Consider the following 24,278-nt stretch of genomic DNA (forward strand, 5'->3'; position numbering starts at 1 on the left):
TATAAAATATATTTTATTGCTTTATTTTTGTTATTATTTTTAATTTGTATTTATGTTTAATTTGATTATTATTTATATAATATTTAAATCTAAATCATAATAATTATTAAATTCAAAAAATTAAAAAAAATTAAAAAAAAAATTTTATTCAATTGCAATAATTAACCTACAATCATTCAAATAAACATTAACACTAATTTAAAAACACTAACATTAAAAGAAAACCAACATAAACTAAAATATAGTTAGTGATTCCGGTAGATTGGTTGCAGATCCTCTAAATATCACAATATAAAAAAATTAGAGCTATTATAGACAATCAAAGTACGAAGGCTCACATGCTCTTATCAAAATGCTTAATCGTCATTTGTGAAAATATACGAATTCGGAAGTTAAATTACTATCCACTAATGGATTTCTCTTTTGAGTTGTTTGTGTTCTTTTTTTTTTTTTTTTTTTTTTTTTGGATGGGCCTTATATTAGATGTAATTTTTTTTTATATTAAATGTATGTTTATTTGATTAAATAATGCTTAAGTTTATTAATATTAGTATAATTTTCAAAGTTATTATTATGTTAATAAATATTATTCCTAAGATTTAATTACTATATACAAAATAATTAGTGAATAGAATTATTGTTGATTATTAAGAGAAAGAAATAAATAAAATATATTCTTTTGTGTCTATTTGGTGTACATGATTTGATATACATAGTGAAATACACCAAAAGTAAACTACTTTGGTGTGAACGTTGCACCAATTTTGATGTTTGTGGTTGTAGATGATTCTTTGATGTGACATGGGTTGTAATTTTTGGTTAACCAACATATTTCTTCTTGTTTGCTTTTGCTGAGTTAGATTTTATTGATCACCTTGTTGTTAATCATGCTCCTTATTCTTTAGCAATTTTGAATTGATGCCATCAATTCATCCTCTTTCTTGTTATGTTGTTGGATAGAATTTTATTACTTCTGATCATCTGTCCATGTGTAGAACCAATGATTGTTGATTTGACTTTTTGCCGGTAGGGTGTACATCATGGAAGTAAGGAGACAAACCATGGGATGATATACCGACTTCTGCTTCCTCAGCACTGAGAATGTAAGATGTTAGGTCCAATTTTCGCGAACTGCACCGGGTAACTTTGCCTGTTAGCTTTTTAAGTAGGATGGTTATGAAGTTTCATGTCTAGTTACCTGACAATTTCATAGTTGAAGCTCAACTCTTCATTGTAAGAGTCCTGAAGTATACTCTCTGAGCTTAAGATTTTGTTTTTTTAGTTTTTCTGGTGTATAATTTTTTACACATATCTCTCGGTAATGTTTTCAATTCTGATGACTTCATCTATTGCTTTCACTTCTCCTTTCGAAGTAACATTATTTTTATTATAGTTGCAGGGCACCAATTTCGCAGCTAATGAACATATTAGTGTTCCAATCACATGTTTCCCTATAGAATACCCGCTTCAACGGGCTGGTAAGCATTCACTTCCATTTTCACAGCTCTAATCCTATCAGTGTATCTGCCTAGTGTTTAACGGCAGTTCGATTCTTTTTGCACGATGGTAATCTGGATCTTGCCAAGTCAATTTTCTTTGGCCTAGACTAAAGTATGCTAAATTAACTATCTATACACCTTTTTTTCGGTGGTCACATCGTTCCTTTCTGAATAACATTATTTTGCATTTAGCTGGCAGGGCACCAATTTCAGCTAATCAAATTCTGGTGTTCAGGTACATTTTCCCCTGGGAATACCGTTTCAATTGGCTGGTAAAGGCATGCACGTCGTTCTTTACCGCTCTATTCCTGTCAGGTTGTATCTGTCATATTGAAACTCACATCTGACCTCTTGCCTCACCCGATAGTGATTTTGATCTCTTGCTGGTGGATTTTTTTCTTTTTGTCCACTTATGAAAGAATGATATGGCAAATAGCTTAGTCTCCATCTTTATATAGGATAAGTCCGTTAGTCCTCCTTGGGAAAGCAATGTTGTCTGCACACTTAATGGCATTTCCAGTACAATTTAGATTTCCGTTAATCCTATCTCTAATACTTTCGAATGTGGAGAATTCGTAATTTTTATGACCCTTTTTAATTAGTAAACTAATTGTTGTGTCTTCCAATAATTACTTTACGGACAACTTGTAATTCTCTCATCAAGAGAACCTAGATACCCACTCAAACTTGTCGGTGTGCAATCAAAACATCAAATTTCATGGAAATTCTATTTTTCATTGAAACTCTGTTCAAACTCTGCGGGGGTAGTGCTTCATTGCTGAATTAACTGTTCTGAACTTATTATGGATTGTTGCATTTTGTCTGATAGCAAGGAAGTATACTCCAAGTTGCTTGAACTTGGTCTGTTTCGCAAAAAGTTGGTGCTCAATGAAATAGAATCCCTTACATGTTTACTCTGTTATCCGGAATGCCTCGTTTAGTGGATTCTTCTTCCTACTGATAGTCTCATGTGCAATAACATTCAATTTATTTCTGTATTAAACTAACTTTGATCCCAAATGTTCTGTGTTTTATGTGAAAAATCTCAGCCATATTGTACGTTGTGAGACTAGAGGTTGTTAGGCAAGAATAGAGCTCTGTAAGTTATGTTTGTTATCTGATATTACATGTGAGGCTGATTTACTATTAAGTTTATAGAATATGAACAAAAACCGACAAAATTGATTAGGAAGGAACAACAGTCCTGTTGCTATGCCTGAATTTTGCTAGTTTATGTTTGTCTGCCTGGGTCAAGTTATTTAGCTCATCATTGATTTATTTGAAAAAAACGGGGGGGTGGGCCGCTCTTTTGTCATTGTCTTATCAGACAAATTTGTGTAACTCCTTAGGAGTGTTGACTTTGACCATTTACAGGTCAAGTAAGATCGGTTGTAAGGGGAAGGGAAACTGCTCAAGCTTCCAACGATCCTACTGGACCATCTCAATGGAGACATCCAGCCCTAGTCTCTCCAGTTTTTTGCCCCTCTTTTACTGCTAATCCCTATCCAGTCGCTCACCCAGTTCAGCATACAACAAAACCACAGACAGATTCTTCTATTTCAGAATCAATTCAAGCTGCTCCCTTTCCCACACCACCGGTCCAGACAGCTCCTTTCCCACCCAAAACACAGATTTTGTCCCGTATCCCAGACTGCTGCGGCCTGCACTGCTCATCCTCTTTCACCCTTGGCCAAGGAATTTATGCCTTGTCATGTGGTGCAAGGTATGTGTTCTTCTTCAAATCTATTTTAAAAGTTCCTTCCCTGTATAAAGTTTTAAGTTACGGTACCCCTTGAGAAAATGTATACCTTATTAATATTTTACTTGACCTCTTCTGGCCTTTTTAGTGATTGTTGTGCTATTTTCTGTCCATTATGGAACACTATAATGAACATGCATAAGTTGGTTGAATTGAACTATTACCAATTATAATGACTTTAATCCAGGTTGAATGAGGGCTCTAAATCTGTGTAATTCATCCATTTTCTTATAGGTATATTTGTAATATTTTTTGCTGGATGCTCATTGGTAACTTTGGTCAATCTCAAACCACTGTTCCTATTCAGCCTGCCGGTAGACTGACTTCACCGGCTTATACCTTTGGTAATTAACATTTAGCTCCATGATCACATATAAATTTTGTTTAACTTTACTGTTTGTAATCTGATTTTTAGGTTTTAAAATCATAGGTCCAGTAATTCCAGTTGGTCGACTTGCTCAGGCTTCCAATGCTCCAGTTGGACCATCATCTAATAGTTCTACAAACCAAGCCTGTCAATATCGACCATCTTCTAATAGATCTGCATACAAAACCCCTCCAATTCGACCATCTCGTACACCACAGTCCCAGACTGATTTGTCAGACCTGCATGCTCTTGCACAAGGGACTAAAAATTTTCCAACCAATCGCATAAAGCAAGGTATTTTTTTTCAGGTTTCTAAGATCTATATTTGTTGTTGACTTCCCTTAGTTTTGTAAGTTTGCTTCCTTCCATATACAACATTTCTTCAATTATAAGCAACGATACCCTTCTAATAGACCCATATTTTATAGTGGCTGGCTATTTCTATTTCACACTGAAAAATTATAATAGACTAGCACAAATAGGTTGGATGGGAATGGGATCAGGTTCTGATCATGACTTCAATCTGGGGCAAGTAAGGTCCCTCAGATTATTTGTTGATCTTATTTTGTCTAAAGATTGTTTACCATTGTACATCACTGAGAACTCGCATGGCAGCAAAAGGATCTGTTTTGGCTTATGTACCTTGGTTTATCATCTCCAAGCTAAGCTGGACATCTAAATGCTTATTTAAGTTTGCCACAGCCAGATTTCCCATGCATCTAGATTTTGGGAATAGACATTAAAGCTTTGTTGTTGCAGAAAATCCGGCTAAACCTAATACCTCAGTGTCCCTCTAATGTTTGTAATGTTAAGGATGATATGAATGCTTGTCATTACAATAGCCATGACTGTAATTACACTTATGCAGATTTCAACGAACCTCCTCAACGAAGTGGAACAGAGTGTTTCTTTTGCAAGAGGGATCTTTCATTCACACCAGAAGCCGATTGCCCCATTTCCCAGCCAAGTATTCCTCCATCTGTTGCAGTTTTGCCATGTGGCCACTACTTCCACATTCGCTGCCTAAAGATTCACTCCTCCAGAGAAGTCTACAGATCCTCCTTGCTTTCTTTGTGACCTTGATGAGAATGCATCCTGAAGACCAATCTTTTCTCAGGTTTTTCTCTTCCATTTTTTATCTCTAATCTTAGTAGCATCAGTCAGAATATAGGAGGGAATCGGAAATGAATATTTTTTCATAGAATATAGCATCAGTCAGGATTGAAGTAGATAAAGGTTGAATATCACTGTACATAGCAAGTCAGTCTGATTCATATGATGAATAGGCTTCAAAGCAGAGTTAGAAAATTAGCAAGTGTATATAATAGTTTACACATTTTGAAGCGGGATTTAACCATTTCATTCAAATTCAGAAATTTATATCAGATTTCTTTACTATGTATTGGCTTACACAGATTTAAATGTGTTTATAATGTTTGATTTCTCTTAAATATTTAAATATGTTTTGGGTGAAAGATGTTTACGCGAAACCAATTGTAAATCTATAGGAGCCTGGACTCAAAACAAATAATATTTATATATTTTGCTGGGGTTGAGATGTTAGAATCAGAATCATACACAATTTTTAAGGAAGGTTTTCTTATGACTTTATAGATGTGAAAATTACATCAAATTTATTTGAAAGAGGTAGGTTTAGTCCAATTAAACATTATATTCCTTCAGCTTGTTGCACCTAATTAAATTAAATTATATTTTAGAATCTACCCTTTTATTTAGTACTGTATAATCGATGATTGGATAACAAAACAATAACAAATCCAATATAGAATATTATATTAATTAAGTCTATCTATTAATAACGAGTAATGCTATGCTTACTCACAATCTTACTAATTATCTTACAATCTTGAAAAATATAACGGCATAGTACGGGTACCATATGCATAGTACCCGTACTATACCGTTATATTTATCAGGATAGTAAGATTGTGAGTAAGCATAGTTTTATTGATTAATAACATCATAAAGGTAATATTGAGCTAATAATATGATTTGATTTAAGGTTGTGGAGTTAGTTAATTATATTGGTTATGTTATTAGTTAGTATTATTATTTTGAATCAATATCAACATTTATTACTTATTAATATAATGATATTATCCAATCATAAACATAAACAAAATATAAATAATATATTTATCTTGGGGATTTATTGCTAAGTGTTATTTCTTTTATTGATATAAAGGAACAATATTTTTGCACTAATGAAACTCTTTTGGACATTTCAATTATTGAAACAAAAATGTGTTATTATTATTATTTTACCGTCGAGTTGTTCGGGTCAGTTTGTGTGCATCTCAATTAATCCTTCGGTGTCTTAGAATTGTCAATCGGATAAAAGCCTCGATAGTCACTTCTATTAGGGTCTGGAGAGACTCAAACTCAAGAACTCATAAAATAGTTTTTTACTCTTTTACCATCATATTATATAATGGTGGTTTTTAAAAATTTGATTATGTGGGTTCTGGGACAAAGGGCCATTTGATAAAAAGAAGGCGTTTAACATTTATGTGGTTATTATTATAATTATAATAGTACGTGTATTTATTTTAAATTGACCCATTAAGGTAAAGTGACAAATTTATTAGTCATATATATATAAAATGGAGTCACGATGAGATTAACTAATTTTATAATTTTATTACTATGAGGAGACTATATCTTAATAAAAATGTCGCTACAAAAATTAAAATTATTATTTTGATTTCTTTTTTTTATTATCGGTGGTGTCCGGGTCAGCTTATATGTACCTTAACTAGTTTCCCATCCCCGAACAAGGCTTCCAAAACAGGGTAAACCCCCGGTCCATGGTCAACAATATTAGCAACTGTTCTTGTGATTCGAACCTAAGACCACAAGGAGAGCAAACATCTTGGTCCCAAGCCTTTACCACTTGGCCAACCCATTATTGGTTTTTTATTTCTTATTTTATGTCATGTTTTAGTAATATAGTATTAGGATTTCAATTCATATTTTAGTAGTATCGGGATTTCAATTTAGCGCTTCAATTGCCTACTTTTAAAACAGATAAAAGATCGTGTCTTGGAATCAGCAAAGATAAGTATCATTGATGGAACTGTAAATACAGTTGATGTATGGTCAATTGATATGAAGCCACAAACAATTGCCAATGGTTTTAAGCACTGCAAAATTAAGACCCCCGATGTCAACGAATTGCAAGTTACAAATAAAGTGGATGAGGAGAATAAAATAGTCATTGCGAAATTGAGTTATTAGATTTGACAACTTCACTACACTAATCAAATAGATATTAATTTCTTCATCGATCATCCAAATGAGCAACAAATCGTGTATGCTTTAACTAAAGAAGAAATCATTGTTGCAATAAGACAAGAAGAGAAAGGAAATAATCTTGAGGATGATAGTACGGAAATACAAAAAGTTTCATGCCATGAAGCTCTAAACGTGCTTGAGAAGCTAAAAGATTTTAGCTTTAACAAGAAGGTGTTCATGCTAGCGAGTTATTACGGACTCACAAGTTAAAATATGTGATAACAACTTTAAAACATAAATCATTGTCCCAAACAATTTTAGATAATTATTTTATTTCATTTTGAATCTTTAATGTAATATAATATATATTTTGTGTAATATACAGATAATTAGTACTATGTGAAGACAACTTTCTTTAAGGCGAGAATTAAAAAAATTATAATTTATTATAATATAAAGTTTATTCTTATCTATGACTATTTTAAATTAGAGCTAGAATTTTTTATAATTATATAAAATTTATTCCTATATAAAGTATAGAGATTTTACTATATATAAACTTCCGTGCTCCAAGGGTTTTGTTTGTAAGTTTAAGTAATTTGCTGTATCAAAAACTCTAAAAAATTTATATTTTCAAGAAAAGAAATACTGACTTGCGCAGAAGGATATGTTTCTTCATTCTTGGACTCTGCCTACATAATAATGTTTGGACAAATAAATCAAGACAAAAATAATTAAACAATTAATAAACAACAAGTAATTAAATAAAAACAAATATATTAAATAATGTTCGGTTGACATCACATTGGAGGAAGTGTATTGGAAACTAATGCATTTTGATACTTCTGGTAAAATAGCCAATTATTCATTTGAATGACCAAAATGCCCTTATCATAAATTTTATGTAATCTACTTCTGTTCCTTTCAAAACCAAAATCCGATTAATGGTCATGAATAAAACCCAATCACTAATACAATTATCTCTACAATAATCAAATTATTGTTTAATTAAACAAAGAAAAGAGAAAATAAATATACAAGTAATAAATTTTTATTGGATGAATGTACAAATTATATAATAAGTTTGTCTTATAAATGATTTTTCTTTGTAAATTTGTCTAATATTTTATCGATCATCATTTACTCTCCTTGTAAATATTAAAGCTATATCTAACATATTTTACAATATCATTACATAAATGGATCATTTGGCTGTATAAACAAAAATGATTGAAAGTGGTTATTTTCCAAAACATGAAATAAAAAAATGATTGAAACTTGCCTTTTTTTTTAAAAAAAGAAAAAAAAAAAAAAAAAAACATGCAGAGAACCCTTGCAAATTGGATAGGGCCCCATGAAGAGAAGCAAGCAAAAGGACGATTAGTAGACATAAAATCTTCCACAAACGCACAATCGTACGTTTAAAAATAAAGACTTGCAGGTCCCGCCACGCATTGACAATTAACACAATTTCATTTCACAACACTTCCAACTATTTATCTCTTCTTCCTCTCTTCTTCTTCATTGTTGGGAACGTGCTACCCAACACTTCAAAAAGCTTACGCTTTCCTTCTTTATTCCCCAAAAAAAAAAAAAAAAAAGCTCTTTTTTTTGAAATAGCAATATCTGAAAGAATTTGTTGGTTTGTTATTCTTCACACTCCTTGATTGCTTTTGGTCAATGGAGAACGAGAATTCTGTGTGAAGAAGACTGATTGGCTTTGACTGATCTCTCCGGCTTCCACACCTAGTTTTCTTCTGGAAGTCAAGAAGAGAGATCAGTTTAGATAGTACTATTTTCCGTTCGGTCTGTTATTTTCTGTCTGGTTCCCGCGAAATTGACAGAAGATAGCGATCACATAGTTAACTTGAGCCTTGGTTAAGCATCTTTGGTTTGATCTAAACCTACAACCCTTTTCATGTTTATCAGGTCAGCCTAGAAATTCCATGTAATTTTTGCATTCTTCAGAAATCTCTTCAAAGATATCATTTTTTTAGCTGAATTTTAATTCACCGATTCACAGCAAAGCCAATTTTCAGTTTGTTTCTCTTTGTTTTAATAATTTTTTTTAATTATTTTGCAAAATTTATTATCACCACCATAACCAACTGGTCCTCTCCAAATTTTGATTTGTTGGTCGGGACAGATAGAAAGAAGAATAGTATCATGAACTTGCGGAGTTGCGGTTGCTTTACTTTACGCGTTTTCCTGTGTTTGGTCACACTCTGGTTGGCTATTAATCACTGTCATTCGCTTTTTTGTCTTTTTCTTTTCTTTTTTATCCTTTTTTTTTGGTTTTCGTATTACTTACCTTTTCATTTCATTTCACCCACCCCAAGAAAATAGAATCCCTTTTAAAAAAATACTGGGTATTTTTGGTTTATAAACCTTATCTTCTGCTGTTTCCCTCTCTTTCAATTTCCTAGTACCCTTACATGTTTGAGCTTGAACAGGCTGCTTTACGGATAATGCTGCTGCAACTCAAAGCTTTTTGATAACCATTGAGCAAACAGTCATCATGATGCTTACCTAATGGTAATTGGGCAGGTGAAACCAGAGTCTTTTTTTTTTAATTCAGAAACGTTTAGATTGACATGTAAAAAATAATACTCTTTAATGTCACTCCGGTTGAGGGCATTCACTATTGCATACTCTGTTTGTTAATAAATACGTACAGCGATTCAGGTAAGGGAACTGAAGTTAAGGCAAGGATGGGACCTCTGGTTTAAACTTATGAATGTGGCATGGTTGAGGTGCTCCATGTGTGAATGAAGTTGAAGCAGGATATGCAACTGAATAAATGGCCTTAAGGAAAAGCTATGTGTTGAGTAGGCTGTAACGGTAACAAGCCACAGTTGATTGCATTTATCTAAGTTGTGTTGAATATTAACCCCTCGATTTGACTGGTTGGTTGCTTGGGTTGAATGAGGTTTAACCAATGAGAGCTTAGTCATTGAATGTCACCACAGGTTCGAGCCCCTAGTAGGTATCCTTGCATAGCCAAAGGAAGAACATGCTACAGACACCGATCTGTGCCGCGAACTTTGTGTAAGCCGATCTATTGGCATCTGACTCGGACTCCACGTAGGACACACCAAAGTATTCCATGAATGAACCACCTCCACTATATGAGACGACCGTCATCAGCACACAAACAGATCCAAAAATTCAATGACTTCCGTCCATAATATTATGGTACAGGGTCGCCTTTACTATGGATATGGTCCATATAATGTTAGATTAAATATTCTTTTTTAAGCACAAATTTTTTAGATAAAATAAAAGGAAAAAAAAAAAAAAACTTTGATTCTAAAGTAAAAATGTGGGGAAAACGTCACCCCCACCAGGCATTACTATGGATGCGTATCAATGACATCCAAATAGTGGAGCTAGCTTCCAGTTCTCAATGAATTTTTTTTTTTTAATTTTCAAATTTTTTTTGTGCATTTATAACAAAATGCAATGTAAGAGAGAAACTAACATGTTTTTAAACTTGCTTTGGAAGCGCCACAATTTTAACATCTTAATTGAAATTTTTTAAAGAAATTTTTTTATTAAACTACAATTTGGGTATGCTGCGGCATGCTACTATCAGACAGTCCACTATAAGATTTGTCCTGTCCATTATCTTGTTTTCAAACTTTCTGGACGGGTCCATACGAATGAATCTGCTTGGCGATCGTCCATTGTGATAATAGATAACGTTGACGATCCGTAATGACGTCTATTCACAGAATTAGTATATTTCTTTTCAACGTGACGCGTCTTAGTGGATGTCCACGTGTTCGATTAAAAAAATTTTCAGTGCCACAAATTCTGTCCTAGCATTATTGTAGGCCCAAAACCATGTTTTCTCATTCCTTAAAGACCATTTATTAACTGCAGTGTGCTGATTATAACTCTCCTATTCCGGTAAAACTTAAAGTTTTAATGATTCTATGTATTAACACTTCTACTAGAAAAAATGTTTCATCATTAAAAATCTTGATAGCCTAGTATGGCGATTTATGACCAATTTTGATTCTGGTTGGATCTTTCCTATGATTTTTCTTAATTTTATAAAATGTGAATGCAAGTGTTTTAAACACTCCGGGTATTTATGAATTGGCCATGGTCTCTGAAAGTGTTTTGGAGTATAGAATGGTAACTTCTTCTAACAGGCTAGCGGAGAGTTTAGACTAACAGAGGACACTGCTAATGAAACCCCCGCCAAAGAGAGAAACTCCCCGAACAGAAAAGAACTGAGCCCATTCCAGCCACCGATGCTTTCCTGACGGTCGGGAAGAAGGGGAAAGCTCTCTTCAACCACTGGACCCTACAAATGGCCCGGTCATCTCGTGAAACTTGCTACCACCCCCCACCAGACTTTGACGCTTCTGTGCTATCCCACGGCTTGGCTGATCGGAAAAGCGGAAGCTTTAAAATGTTGATGTTGTAGAGAGCATCGCGACGGTTGTTGCTGTCAAGAAATTGAATAGAAGTGCTACTCTTCAAACACCAACCCCCCATTGCCTACTATGTCCTTTAAGATCAAGATTGTCTATCAATTGACCAATCTTGCAGGACGGGGAAATAACATAATGGCCTAAACGAGCAACTCGAAAGGAGTCGTTGTCTCTAACATCTACCTCCAGCTTCTGCAAGAGCGGAGCAATCGTGCAGAGGTCGAGAGGACAACACAATGGCTGCAAGTATCAAGAAACCTGCTGATGAAACTGTTGCAAAAAACGGCAATGGAAAGACGAGGCACCAGAGTGAACCTTGATCTGATAGTTTGTTGATTGTATGCCTGTTTGTTTATTCTTTTGTAGAATTGTTTGGCTTAAGTATAGAGAGCAAATCACTACATGCAATATAATTTCTTAGCTACAAAAAAAAAAAAAAAAGTAAGACACTGAGGTAAATTAGGTCGTCATTGTAGCCTTTTTGTTGCTGCGGACGCGCCTTGCTATCTTGTATTGTCTACTCGAGTGTCTGGAAGGTATTTTTCTAAATATGTGCTTGCTATCATGCGAAGAATTTTCTATTTATTGTCTTGGCTCTCCCTAAACTGTGTTTGACATTTCAACACAAGGTTAACATCTCAGTTATAGTATTCTAAAATCACTGACTGATTAGATTAGATCAAACAGAAACACAGAATGTTTCCAAGACCATTATTCGAATTTTTCGGCGGTAAACTTTTGCACAATTCATAGCCATGGAATCCAATTGAATGAAATCCATTAGATCACGAGAGAAGAGCACATGTTTTCGAGAACCGGTGACAAGGGATTTTCTGCGAATATTTACAGATGTAATCTAAAGCGTAGTGACAAAACACATAGGTGTCCCTGACGAATGTGGAGATCCTTCCTCACTCATCTCTGAATCCAATACAAATTGTTAACAACTCGCAATGTCATATCACATACATATAATGAAACTACCTTAAGCTGTGTAGATGGGGCTGTGGATGAAGATCACACTAGCTTTCTTCATTAGAATCTTCAAGAAGTTCAACATAACTTGTGGAGAGATGCGATCCTGTAAGACTGTGCAGCAGTTCTGCAACTGAGTCTTTCCTCTACATGGCGGTGTTGCTGCTTGCGGCCAGAAACATTGCTTGACTCACCCTCGTGATGCACCAAAACCTTGTCAACCTTGTTTTCAACCTCGCTGAGGGATCCTAGTTTGGTTTCATCTAACTTTGTGACACCATTTATTTCAATACCTATCTACTCTTGTCCTGCAAGTTTTGTGTTGCTGCAGAATCTTTCTGCAGAAGGCATCAAAGCGAATTGACCCTTGACATTATGGACTTCTCATCAAGGTTGATGTAATTGATGTCACTAAACAGTATTGGGAATCTCCTCCAGAACGTCTCTTCCTTGTATCATTGCCAAAATCAGGAACCACCAGTTGTCCTCTGTTCCGCAATGCCATGCCCAATTGTATTCACCGATCACTCATAGACATAGATGGGTGGAGTCCAGGACTTGGATCTGGTCCCAATGGCTGAGCATCTTTGGTTCCTCGCTCACTGCTACTGATTTCTCCATTGCACAAGTATCCATCACTGCAAAAAGATACAACTTAAGACCATAATAGTTTCAAGATAAATTATCATAGAAGTTAATCCCTAAAAATACAATAGCAAACAGCGATATGACGATACATCATACATGCTATCAAAGATCAATCCCAGGAACTAATTAGTAGGACAAATATACTGAGGATGAGTCAACCAGAGTGAAGGCATCTTTTCAGTCCGCAACAAGAAGAACATGTCCAAGATACTGATGAGAGCTTGATGTGACAAGCTAAACATAGACCATAGTATTTGACTATGGGAAATTATCATATAAAAAACAGAGATTCCAACTTGAAAATATACTTTGGTATTTGTTATCATTATTTCAGCATATTTTGCAATTTCAGGATCAATTGCCTACCTGAGCTAGTGATCGATTCATGAAATCTTTGTGGTTCAACATTAGAAATGATGACTGACACCGATGGTGATGCCCCATCGCACAATCAAATAAACACGGTCGTTCCTCCTCTTTAATGGCTGGAAACATCTGGTTCATCAAAGGCTGGAGCTCTAGTTCAAATATGGAGAATCTACTACAATTTCTGCTGTTTGACTCAGGAAATTGAGACAGTGATCCTTGTATGAGCTTTTCAAAGTGCTTCGCAAGAAAGCTTGTGGGCACATCAGAATGCTGCCTATTTAAGTAAAACAGTGTCATTGCCACATGTTAAAAATTAATTCAAAATAAAGTTGATTAATAAGAGATGGCAAAAGCATATACACTTGACTCGAAACTCATATCTCTACCTGGTGAATGCTTGCTTGTCCACCGTAAAATCTGATGTTGCCTGCCAAAAGTAATGCTTCCGGGTTGTGGATTTGTCTCCCTAAAGAAAAGAGGCTGTCTAGCCAGCTGCATCAAACAAGAACATCTTCAATCATTACTAACTAAACTAAACTAAATGCTTTTCAGCTTGTGCATGACCAAAAAGATGACAAAAAATCTTACTCATTATCTTGTACACCTCACTTATTTAAGCATTAAACTTGTATTTCTTCTACTAAACGAAGTCACCATAAGGAACCAGAAGGATAATATATGAACATATAATGGGAACATCCTTAAGTGCCCTGTAATTCTTCCTCTTAAGTCTCATAAATAACTTCAAAAAGAGGAAAACAACACAACAGGTAACTCTTTTAGGCAAGTTTCAGTTCTACAAATTCTCAAAAAAGTTTTACACATGTGAAAGGCAAATTCAGAAAAAAAAACCTAATATTTTAGAACTGACTTCCGATGAATTCCGAAATTAATAAGACTTACACCATTATAGTTATAGTGAGAATTTCGAGAAATATTCCCCTTTTTGTACACAAAATTATCAGTGTGAGTGCATATGCATATAAATACAGCCAAAAGGCATAAAACAACAACAGAAACAAAGTAAAATTACCACGACATCCAAAGTCTCAGGTCCATCATCAGAATAAGTTGCCTTGATCGCCACGATATCTGACCACTGAATTTCAATCTTGTTCTTCAAACCGCCATCAAGCACTTCCCACACTAGCTTATGCTTCGCAAAGTAACATTTCCCCACCAAGTCTCCCTCGTATCTCGACTTATACTGCACAAACCAACATTCAATCGCAAATTTCAACCATCTAAATTAGCTACTGATAATTAATGATCCCCTAGAAGTCCTTAAAATCATTATCACCCAAATACTTTCAAAAACTATAAATTAAAATAAAAAATAAACCTGAAACGTTACTTTTATTAGTTTATTCAATTATACCTCCCAAGTTCCGATCCTGAGAAGCGAAGCTGGAAAATTAGAAGCTTTTAGCTTATCATTCGAAGCTGAAACGACACTTCCTTTAGACTTTCGCTTCCTCAAATTTGCGTTTTCTTCCGAAAGCTTCATTTGAATCAAATCCAAAAACGACGGACTCTTCTTAAGATTTAACCCCAACGGACTCGGCTCTTCGAGTGGATTGCACATGGAAGGTGGAAGCGGAAACGGCGACGTGTTAAACTCACATTCCTGAATATAAAAATAAATCAAATTGAATTCCAAATCAAAACATAAAATTTTGAAATTAAAAATTATAAAAGCAAAATAAGGAATTACTTGTTTGAGTTTGGATCGTTTGTGAAGCGGACCGAGCTGGTCCGCCAACGAGTCGTCGAGCTCTAACTTCACAGCAGCCGATTTTTTCGCCGAATTCATCGACTGAACCATTTCAATTAATCGCCGATATTAATTTTTTTTGGTCAATTATCCGAACAGAATATGAAAATTCTTTCTCTAAAGCTTTTGCCTCTTCAGTGAGAAAGTTTTGTTTGTTTTAAACAAGTGGGAGGGGACGCACGTGCCTAACGGAATTGCCACGTGTTCTGTCTTGAACATGAAGAGAAGCTTCGCTGTACTGTGGGAAGGTGAATTTACGATAATATTATTTGTCTTATTTGATGATTGCGCACGGTGAGGGGCGTTTATGTCTTTTGAGGGATGATAAGGATGATGACGTGGGAGTAGAGGTGTCACGTGAGGGCACGTGAAAAAGATTTTGGATAAAGTGTGGGACCCGGTTCGCGAAGAGTCTGAGGCGGGTGGATTTGTCGTGTTGTACGGGGAAGTGGCGTGATTGGTTGAGAAGCGACACGTGGACGGACGCGGTGAGATTGGGAGAGGCGTAGGATAGTTAAGTGGAATGAGCAGATGCGTTTGTGGATAATGTTTAGAAATGGGATTCCGCCGTCCTTCGTTGACCGACTTTAGAGAATAGTTTTGGTGCGTCGGATGTACGTGCATTCGGTTCGATACGTTGATTTTAGATTTTATTCTTTAATATCAAAAGATGGATAAGATTAGACAAGCTCAATGATTACATTAGTAATAATAAAATATAAGGGATATTTGCACAAAACGCCGTCGTAGATACCTCAACCCTCGTTCTGTTAAATTATGTTAATGAAAATCCGTTATATTCTGAAATGACCTTTTTGCCTTTGTTCAAGCTGTTGAAAAATGACAGATTTTCCCACGAGAAAAATTTTATGACACCCCCATCTTTCAAAAGTTGGTCGTCAGTAACTCCAATAGCTTTGCGAAGCCTCTGGAGGCCTTCGACTTTAGGCCTCACGAGAGCCACCAAACCCATTGATGCTACACAATGTCGTCGATTGAGGCCAAATAAGGCCTTGCTTAGCAAATTGATGGTAGATCCAGCCTTTACTAGTCTCTCGGCGTTATTAGAGGTTAGATCCGGTCTCTAGGTGGTCAATAGAGGCAAGATCAAAGCTCTAGGCTTGCCGTTGAGGTTGTTAATAAGCAGGGATTTTATGAAAATCCTGGAAACTCAAGAATACCCTTCCTTAAAGGTGAAATTATCAAGTTTATTTAACCTTCAGGTAACTTTAACAAAAAATGTTAATTAAAAGGAGGGTTAAGGCCACATTTCTAACGAGAAAATTTAACTCTCTAGACATCCCAAGTTTAGATTTTAAAAAATAACCCTGAAAATCGAAAGTTGTTTTTTTTTTAAATTTAAAAATCTGACATGGCACACTTAATTGTAACTAAGCATGCAAAAAGTGGCTAGAGTGAAAAGATTGAAACGTATATGGGTAATAGTTAATTAATGAAAATTTGTTTAAATTCTGAAAATTAAAAAATGACCCCCTCCCTTCAAAATCGCTTAATCGAGCAATATATCCAAAAAACGACCGACAAAACACCTTCCATTTCTCTGTGATTTTCGGCGATAAAAGTTTCCTATTTTTGGTCAATATTTGATCCTAAAGCTTCGTTACAAAAAAATTATAGCTGATATTCACAAAGAGGAGGAAAACCCAATCCCACTCCAAATCCTAGAGTCTGGCAGCAGTGATGGTTGTCAAAGAAGACGCCCTAGTAGATCATCCGATGAGTGAAGGTGGTCCGATGAGGAGACAACAGCAGCACAAGAATAGAGAGGAAAATAAAAAAATGGTTCTGAAGAGGAGGATGCCGACAAGAATTCAGGTGAGGAGGAGGACGCTGGTGAAGAAAATGTACGTTTTTTACTGGTGGTTTTGAATTTGATGAAAAAATTGATTGGTTTGTGCAAATTTGAGAGATATGTAGCTGGTTTTTATTATTATGGTGGTTGTGGCGTTTTTCGAGCAGTTCGCAAATATTGGGGGAGTGGCTTTGTTTGGGTTCCAGAGGATGGGGGAAGGCAAGGGAGGTCGTAGGGAGGTTGTTTGTAGGAGGTTAGAGGGTTGGGGATGGCAGGAGGGGGCAGAATAGGGGGTTGAAGGGCTATCCTGCATATTGTAGGGCTAGCCACGCATAGCTGCATGCGCACAACTGAGCGTGCATAGTTGCCTGTGGCCAGCCCTACAGTATGCAAGGCAGTCCCCAACCTCCCATATTCCACCCCCTCCTGCCATCCTTAGCCACCTCCAATCATGAAACCTGCCAATGCAGGCCCTACACCTGCCACAACAGCCTCTGTAGGGCCTGCATTGGCTTCCCCGATCCTCTCGAAGCCAAAAAAAACCCACTGCCCGATGGCCTCAAAGCCCATATCCTCCAAATTGGTAGTCTATTGGTTGTTTTGGTTTTTTTTTTTTTTTTTTTTTTTTTTTTTTTTTTGCGCAGATTTTCTGAAGCATAAATTATAAAATTATGAGTTGAAGGTTATAAGCTATAAGATACCGTACTTCCCCGTAAAGTGACAATTAGGTCAAGTTGGCAAGTTTTTATAGAATAATGGTATTTTAGAGAAACAAATGAACGGTATGGCCGATTCAAAGATAGTTGTTTTGATCATTTTGCGAACAGAGAGGAAAATTGGAGCAGGTCTTTTAGGGGTAGGGAGTGCATTATATGTTGCTGCACTCAGTTAAAGCCGAAAAAATGAATGTGGTTCGTGGTGGTGGGAAGCCACAACGTTTTGGGATGATGGAATTTGCCATGATGTCAGGCTTAAGATGTGGGTATTTCCAGATACGGAAGAGCAGGAGAATAACGACGAGTAGGGCAGCCGATAACTTGGCTAATTTTTTTTTTTTTTTTTTTTGGGGGGGGGGGGGTGGGGGGGGGGGGGGGGGGGGGGGGAGGGGGGAGGAGTCTATTACGGGATGTGATTTAGAGGAGAGGTTAGGAGAAGATGGGTATACCTCTTCGAAGAAGTTCAAAATATGCCTAGTATGGTTCGTGCATACGATCCTAATGGCTTTTGACTCAACAAAAGTCATTAAGATGGATTGAGTGAAGTTTGCAAGCAACATGAAGTTCTTTAATGCTTATCCGTGGGGACGGTTATCATTTCAGCTAACCATTGAGTCTTACGCAGAAAAGACATGGCGATAAAGCATCGCCAAGCTGTCGAGAAGGATAAAACGAGCACGTACAATTTGTTTGGCTTCCTATGGGCAATACAAGTAAATATTAATAGTTTTTTGTTCTATTTTTTGTATTATATGTGTTTTAATTATGATATGAACTGTTTTTTTACAATGTAGGCTTGGATGTATAAGGCCGTCCCTTTCCAGGCTAAGGCAGGGGTAAAAGAAGACTTTGAATGAGAGACCGTAATTTCCTAGAATGTTCCGGTGGCACATCGAGAAGTGTGCTCATTAGGACTATGACAAAATATAAATGGAAAGTCAAGCGGCTCAGGTAAGATTAAAGGATTAATCTTTTGAATATGCATTTACTTTAAAATGTGGCTTAAATTTGATTGATTTTTTTTTCTTATTGTAGGGAGTCGTCCGTCCTCTCCTCACTCGTAATAGGGGTGAAGTGGGAGAGGAGTATGTTACATCGTTCACAACACTAGACGATGTAGCAGATGAGGGGATAGACCACCTAATACAAGACCTAGAAAGGGTCACGCATGTTAGTGCAGCTGAAGGGCCACTACTTGACAATGTGTTATAAGCCGAGGAGGATGAAGCTCCAATCTGCAGGAGGTGAGAGGAGGATGAAGAGGTTCGTACGCCTCCACCCAATTGGCAAACCGGTACAACAATAACCGATATGTCAAGGCATCGGGGTCAGGAGAATGCGGTGGTTGACCTCATAAACGGTCTCTTTGACAATTTTACAACAGCCGTGCATAAGAGGTTTGAGAAGATGGAAGAGTAGATGAAAAGGGTGGAGGAGAAAGTTGATAGGGTGAAGGAGGAAATTGGTGGGGTATTGAAAGTGGTTGAAGTGTAACCTAAGCATAAATGAGAGAGCCGAAAGAGTAAGCACATAAAATCTCCTTACACAGCAGTTTTGTATGGAAAGAAGAGGAAAACAAAAAAAAAAAAAAAAATGAAAAAGTCCGTGAAAGTGGAGAAGCAAAAATGGAGGAGGGTAAGAAGGATGGCGGAGGAAGTGGGAAAGTTAAAATGGAGGAGGGTGAGGGGAGACGTGAAGGAAGTGGGGCAGTGAAAATGAATGAGGGGGAGGAGAAAGACGGAGGAAGTGGGCAAGTGAAAACAGGGGAGTTAAAGGTCAATTTTGTTAGAGTGGATGCCCTAGAGCCAATCAATTACTGTAAGATTGACTATATAATAAATGTTTATTTATCAATAAAAGGCATATTCTTTTATATAGTCTAAATCATAGTTATATGTAATGATATATGTCCTTAGGATGGTAGAACCGTGACGGGGGTATCAAGTGTTTCAAATCTTGATAGTGAGAACCCTATGATCATATATGGTGGCCATTCTAGAAATATTCGTAGCCCTAGTATTATTTTGACCAAGGACAGAAATGATATGGTAAGGCTATCAAAGCGTTGAACAACCCTGCCGAAAGGCAATGACTGATCTTACTTATTAAGGTTGTTTGCCGACAACCTAGTACAATGCATGGGTGCTTGCTAGAGGCAAGTACACTAGACAGACCCACCAGACAATTCCATATGGATGGTAACCCTAGTGTCTATGGAATAAATCCTCTAACAAATGGTGGTGCATGTGATCCTTAGACTTGAGATCACCGGAGTGCCTTGTGCACCAATTGGTGTAGTTTGACACTAGCCCAACGTAGTTCTATTCAGAGTCATCAATACGGTAGTGATTGGCTAGATTGAGAAGTGTATCGAGACTATGGTGGGTCGACAAAGGATTCATCACTCTTGGGTACGGGAGAAGTTATCTCACTAGGTAATTTAGTAAATGGCAATGACACTGAATCTATGGCCACAATGGGATTGAGTTGATGCTCAATCCAATTTATTATTCCGGTCCTTGGTCCATTAACTGAATACAAACATGTCGAGGATATCGGAGGTTGACACTATTTCTGTACCTTAGTCTCGATGAGATAACAGATGATGAAATGATTGGATTGCACGATAACCATACCGTTGACAGGCTGTGGCTTTGATAAATCCCAATATACCGGGTGGCCATGATGCCTTGCTAGGGGCCAATCTTGGTCTATGTGTAGTGAGATGATTAATTGGTGTTAATCGCGATACTACACACTGCTGATATGATGAGGAGCCTACGAGTCACACACTTAGAAAATAATTTAAGAATCAATTTGTGAGAAGGGTATTTTCGTCTTTCAGGACAAAAGAGTATTTTGGTAATTTCACAGTACAATTAAATTTGCTGAGGTTGTTGCATGTATTTAATTTTAATATTAAAATTAAATTAGTGAGATTATATTTAAATATATCTATTTATATTTTAAATGAATTATTATTATTAATTAAATGTTAATATATTATTATATATTAATTGATTTAATTATAATAATAATTAATTGATTAAAATATCATAAAAGGGGTGTTTGGTTATAAGGGTGAATTAGGGTTGGAGCCCATGTCTATTCCTAAGTGGAATATAGTTTAAATTGCTGCACTATATATATAAGTGCAACTTACAATTATTAAAAAAAAAAAAAAAAAAAAAAGGGTGATATATTCATTCAATCAAAATAAAAAAACCCTAGCCACCCTATATCTCTCTCTCTCATGTTACACTCTTGTGTGAAGAAGAAAATTCTTCTTCTTCTTCTTTTTTCTTGATTCTTGAAACCCTTGATTATTCTAGCAAAATAATCAAAGGTTCTGCGGATCATCTTCATGTGGACTTCCATGAGTGCAATCCTACATTGGATCGATTAGCAAAGAATCACATGAATAGTGTCAGTGAATAGTATCCAATGAACAGTTCGGTGAACAGTATCTGGTGAATAGTAGCCCGTGAACAGTGTTCATGTCTGAAGTCAGAGATATTCAGAGGAGTCTCCAAACGTCGGTATGAACTAAATCCTTGTATGGATTTGTTTTTATACAGTTTTATTTTACATTTCAGTTTATGCATAAAAACGTTATAATCTATACCCGGATCTTGGTTCGTGTAATTGATCGATTTGTTTTAAATATTACATTTTTTTCCGCTGCGCGAATCCGGTCAGTTACTAATAGATTTGTATAGGCGAATAGATAAGGAAAATAAAAAAAATCATTCTATGCCTATTATAATGATTCTGGAAGTGATAGGCATGTGAAGTGCAAGACCGGGGACTATCCCCGGGAGTGGTTTGAAAAGATGTTGACAATGGACAGGTGGCTCGACGACTCGATGAGTTATTTTCTCGTATTTTTCCTTATTTTTGCTTATGAGATATTGGCACTTATGAGTTTGCAACAAAGCAATAACAATGATATTCTGTATCCACATTGTACCATCACCGATGTGGCCTTTGGCCAAAGCTGAGTAACTACATATGACACATTCATGAAAAAAGCCAATGGTGGAGACGCAACAAAGGGAGGCAAGCGGAAAAGAATGGCCACAAAGGACTTCAATGGTGTCCTTGATGATTTTCGGTTTGATGAGAGGATGATGCAGTATGTACGAGGGGAAAGCCCAAATATGCCAACAGTTGGGCAAACGTGAAAAGAGTATACTATATTGTGAACATCAAGGATATGCATTGGATAATCGTCGTTTGGCTACTAGAGGAGGGCTTGTTGCAGATCCTTGATTGCAACCCAAGTATTTGTCAAGAGAGGCAGTTGGAGACGGAGTTGCAGCCGTTGTGTACATTGTTCCAGTGGCTGTTGTGCAATAGCAAGATGTTTTAGCGCTTGGGCGATGAACTATTGACGAGAAAGTAGCCACTCAAGTGCCTTCCCGTCTCAATAAATAACTCGAGGAAAATTTTGTATAAAACTTACATAATACAATTGTTTTATAAGCTGATTCTAATGCTAATATCTTCCTTCTATTGTAGTGCTGTCGACATGACGAACACCCCAATGGACAGGTTGAATGACGATACAATGAGCAACTTTCAGGAGCGCTGGGCTATTGAGTGCTTCCATGGGCATATGGATCCTTTCTAATTGACCAAAACCCAATCCAAGTCATTGTTGATGTTGTCATTAAAAGGTATGGAAGTTGGACTTAGAGTTCTGTAGTTTATGTGAAATGCATTTCTCATTAGGTTGTCTTGAATTGGATCATCTTGACTTGGATCAGTTGGTGTTGTTAGGCGTCAAGTTGTTGATGCTTGAGTTGTGGTGTTATGTATGTTTTGTGGCCAAGGCCAAGGCTAGATAATTTTGGAACAGGTGCTGTAGAAGAAGACGAAGAGGCTGCTGATGCTGAAGGTGTACTGGATAATTTTGGAGGATGGGCAAGTGGCTGAAGACAATGATGAAGAGGGAGGATGGAGGCTGTTGACGCTGCTTTTATTTTGGGTGTATATAGGACATTTATTTCTTGTTTATAATGTTGTAATTTAATGTAATTGACACATTTCAGATTTGTACAAAAGCAATTCAGAATTTCTTTCCCTCTTTTGACTTTGAGTTTATTTAGTATTTTTGTTAAATGGAAATGTTTAGTGTTGATGCAAATAGGTTGTCAAATTGAGGAGAAAATATGGAATTAATGTGTTGCTGCAATTAGGTTGTCAAATTGAGGCGAAAATATGGAATTAATGTGTTGATACAATTAGATCATCAAATTAAGGAGAACAGATGGAATTAATATGTGTTGGTGATTTTATATTGTCAAATTGAGGAGAAAAGTTGGAAATAATATGTGTTGGCCATGATCGCTTAAGCGTCGAAGGATAAAAGCGAAGAATCATTTAAGTGATCTTGATTCTGTCTTGTACATGATCGCTTAAGCGACTGTACATCGCTTAAACGACTAAGGCTAAATATACTGGAATCGCTTAAGTAAGACCTGGAATCACTTAAATGATCCAGTATATTCAGATGATCTTTATTCTGCCTTTGACAAGATTGTTTAAGCTATAACATACATTGCTTAAGTGACCAAGGCTAAATATACAAGATCACTTAAGCAATATGCGGAATCTCATAAGCAATCGTGCACTGAAGATGTTTTTAACAATAATTGGCCTCGGTCACTTAAGCGATTTATTTTATCGCTTAAGCGACAAAGGCTTATAAACACTAGATCGCTTAAGCGATCCCCTTTTTTTTTTTTTTTTTTTTTTTTTGAATAGGTTGTCAACCCCATATTAAGTGATGTTAATGTGAACTTCGGACGTTCACAACATCACAAGAATAGTAACATTAATGTTAAGCGACATCGGTTATTAACACATATTAAGGCCAATTAAAAAGGATTATTTGCAACCTAATTCCATCAACACATATTAAGGCCATGTAAGAAGATTATTAACGTTAAATTACACCTCGGGCGTTCACAACACCAAAATATAACAATTAAGATATGTGGCATACAACCATATGATATATGGATAAATGTCATAGCACACTAGTGTGACACGTTAGTATAAACGTACCTCATTTCACAAATATGGATTGTGTATTTGAGAATGATTATTGTGCTCTTTTTACTGACCAAAATGCAATCAAATCTTGTACGAGGTGGGGAGACTAGATTGAAATAAGCTTGAATTTTGACTGTATGATTAGTTCAATGGACTATGACCATGTGTAGATGAAAATGGAAAAGAAATATTAAAGCATACAAATTTTAATGTTTTTAAAGTACTAAAGTAAATTAGCCTTGATCGCTTAAGCGATGTAAGATCTTGTTTAAGCAATCCTGTATATTTATCCTTAGTCGCTTAAGCGATGTATGTTATCGCTTTAGCGATCTTGTCAAAGGCAGAATAAAGATCATCCGAATATATTGGATCACTTAATCGATTTCAGGTCTCGCTTAAGCGATCCAGTATATTTAGTCTTACTCGCTTAAGCAATGTACAGATGCTTAAGCAATCACGTATAAGGTAGAATCAAGATCACTTAAGCGATTCTTCACTTTTAGCCTTGGTCGCTTAAACGATGCATTATTGCTTAAGCAACCAAGGCCATTTTGCTTCTTATCTCCTCAATCTTTTGATATTGTGCACGTTTGAGTGA

General features: G+C 36.2%; 2 protein-coding genes across 3 annotated transcripts; one reads left to right on the forward strand and one right to left on the reverse strand.

Moving 5' to 3' along the window:
- Positions 1-3,498: 3,498 nt before the first annotated feature.
- Positions 3,499-5,128, forward strand: LOC116122716. Of its 2 annotated transcripts, none has more exons than XM_031408534.1 (3): positions 3,499-3,602; positions 3,689-3,919; positions 4,494-5,128. In XM_031408534.1, the coding sequence occupies exons 1-3, from the start codon at positions 3,518-3,520 to the stop codon at positions 4,700-4,702; spliced, it is 525 nt and encodes a 174-aa protein (XP_031264394.1). In that variant the 5' UTR covers positions 3,499-3,517; the 3' UTR covers positions 4,703-5,128. The 2 variants fall into 2 exon arrangements, with proteins under 2 accessions (XP_031264394.1, XP_031264393.1); XM_031408533.1 differs by lacking the exon at positions 4,494-5,128 and adding an exon at positions 4,054-4,403.
- Positions 5,129-12,004: 6,876 nt separating this feature from the next.
- LOC116122711 lies at positions 12,005-15,231 on the reverse strand. The gene is made up of 6 exons (XM_031408528.1): positions 15,032-15,231; positions 14,696-14,944; positions 14,351-14,524; positions 13,745-13,809; positions 12,822-12,938; positions 12,005-12,158 (listed from the first exon to the last, which is right to left on the reverse strand). The coding sequence occupies exons 1-6, from the start codon at positions 15,140-15,142 to the stop codon at positions 12,005-12,007; spliced, it is 870 nt and encodes a 289-aa protein (XP_031264388.1). The 5' UTR covers positions 15,143-15,231.
- Positions 15,232-24,278: the final 9,047 nt, after the last annotated feature.

The sequence above is a fragment of the Pistacia vera genome, unplaced genomic scaffold (genome assembly GCF_008641045.1).
Source record: "Pistacia vera cultivar Batoury unplaced genomic scaffold, PisVer_v2 Contig1363, whole genome shotgun sequence".
NCBI lineage: Eukaryota > Viridiplantae > Streptophyta > Magnoliopsida > Sapindales > Anacardiaceae > Pistacia > Pistacia vera.

What these genes read in the sequence shown, in the direction of transcription:
- LOC116122716 (XM_031408533.1), top strand. Translation starts at nt 3,518, where the DNA reads ATGCTCATTGGTAACTTTGGTCAATCTCAAACCACTGTTCCTATTCAG. An exon ending in TTCACCGGCTTATACCTTTG is followed by an intron (nt 3,603 to 3,688) that starts GTAATTAACATT and finishes TTAAAATCATAG; the next exon opens with GTCCAGTAATTCCAGTTGGT. An exon ending in AACCAATCGCATAAAGCAAG is followed by an intron (nt 3,920 to 4,053) that starts GTATTTTTTTTC and finishes CATATTTTATAG; the next exon opens with TGGCTGGCTATTTCTATTTC.
- LOC116122711 (XM_031408528.1), bottom strand. Translation starts at nt 15,142, where the DNA reads ATGGTTCAGTCGATGAATTCGGCGAAAAAATCGGCTGCTGTGAAGTTA. An exon ending in TCAGGATCGGAACTTGGGAG is followed by an intron (nt 14,525 to 14,695) that starts GTATAATTGAAT and finishes TGGTTTGTGCAG; the next exon opens with TATAAGTCGAGATACGAGGG. An exon ending in GGAAGCATTACTTTTGGCAG is followed by an intron (nt 12,939 to 13,744) that starts GCAACATCAGAT and finishes ATCTTTTTGCAG; the next exon opens with TGATGGATACTTGTGCAATG.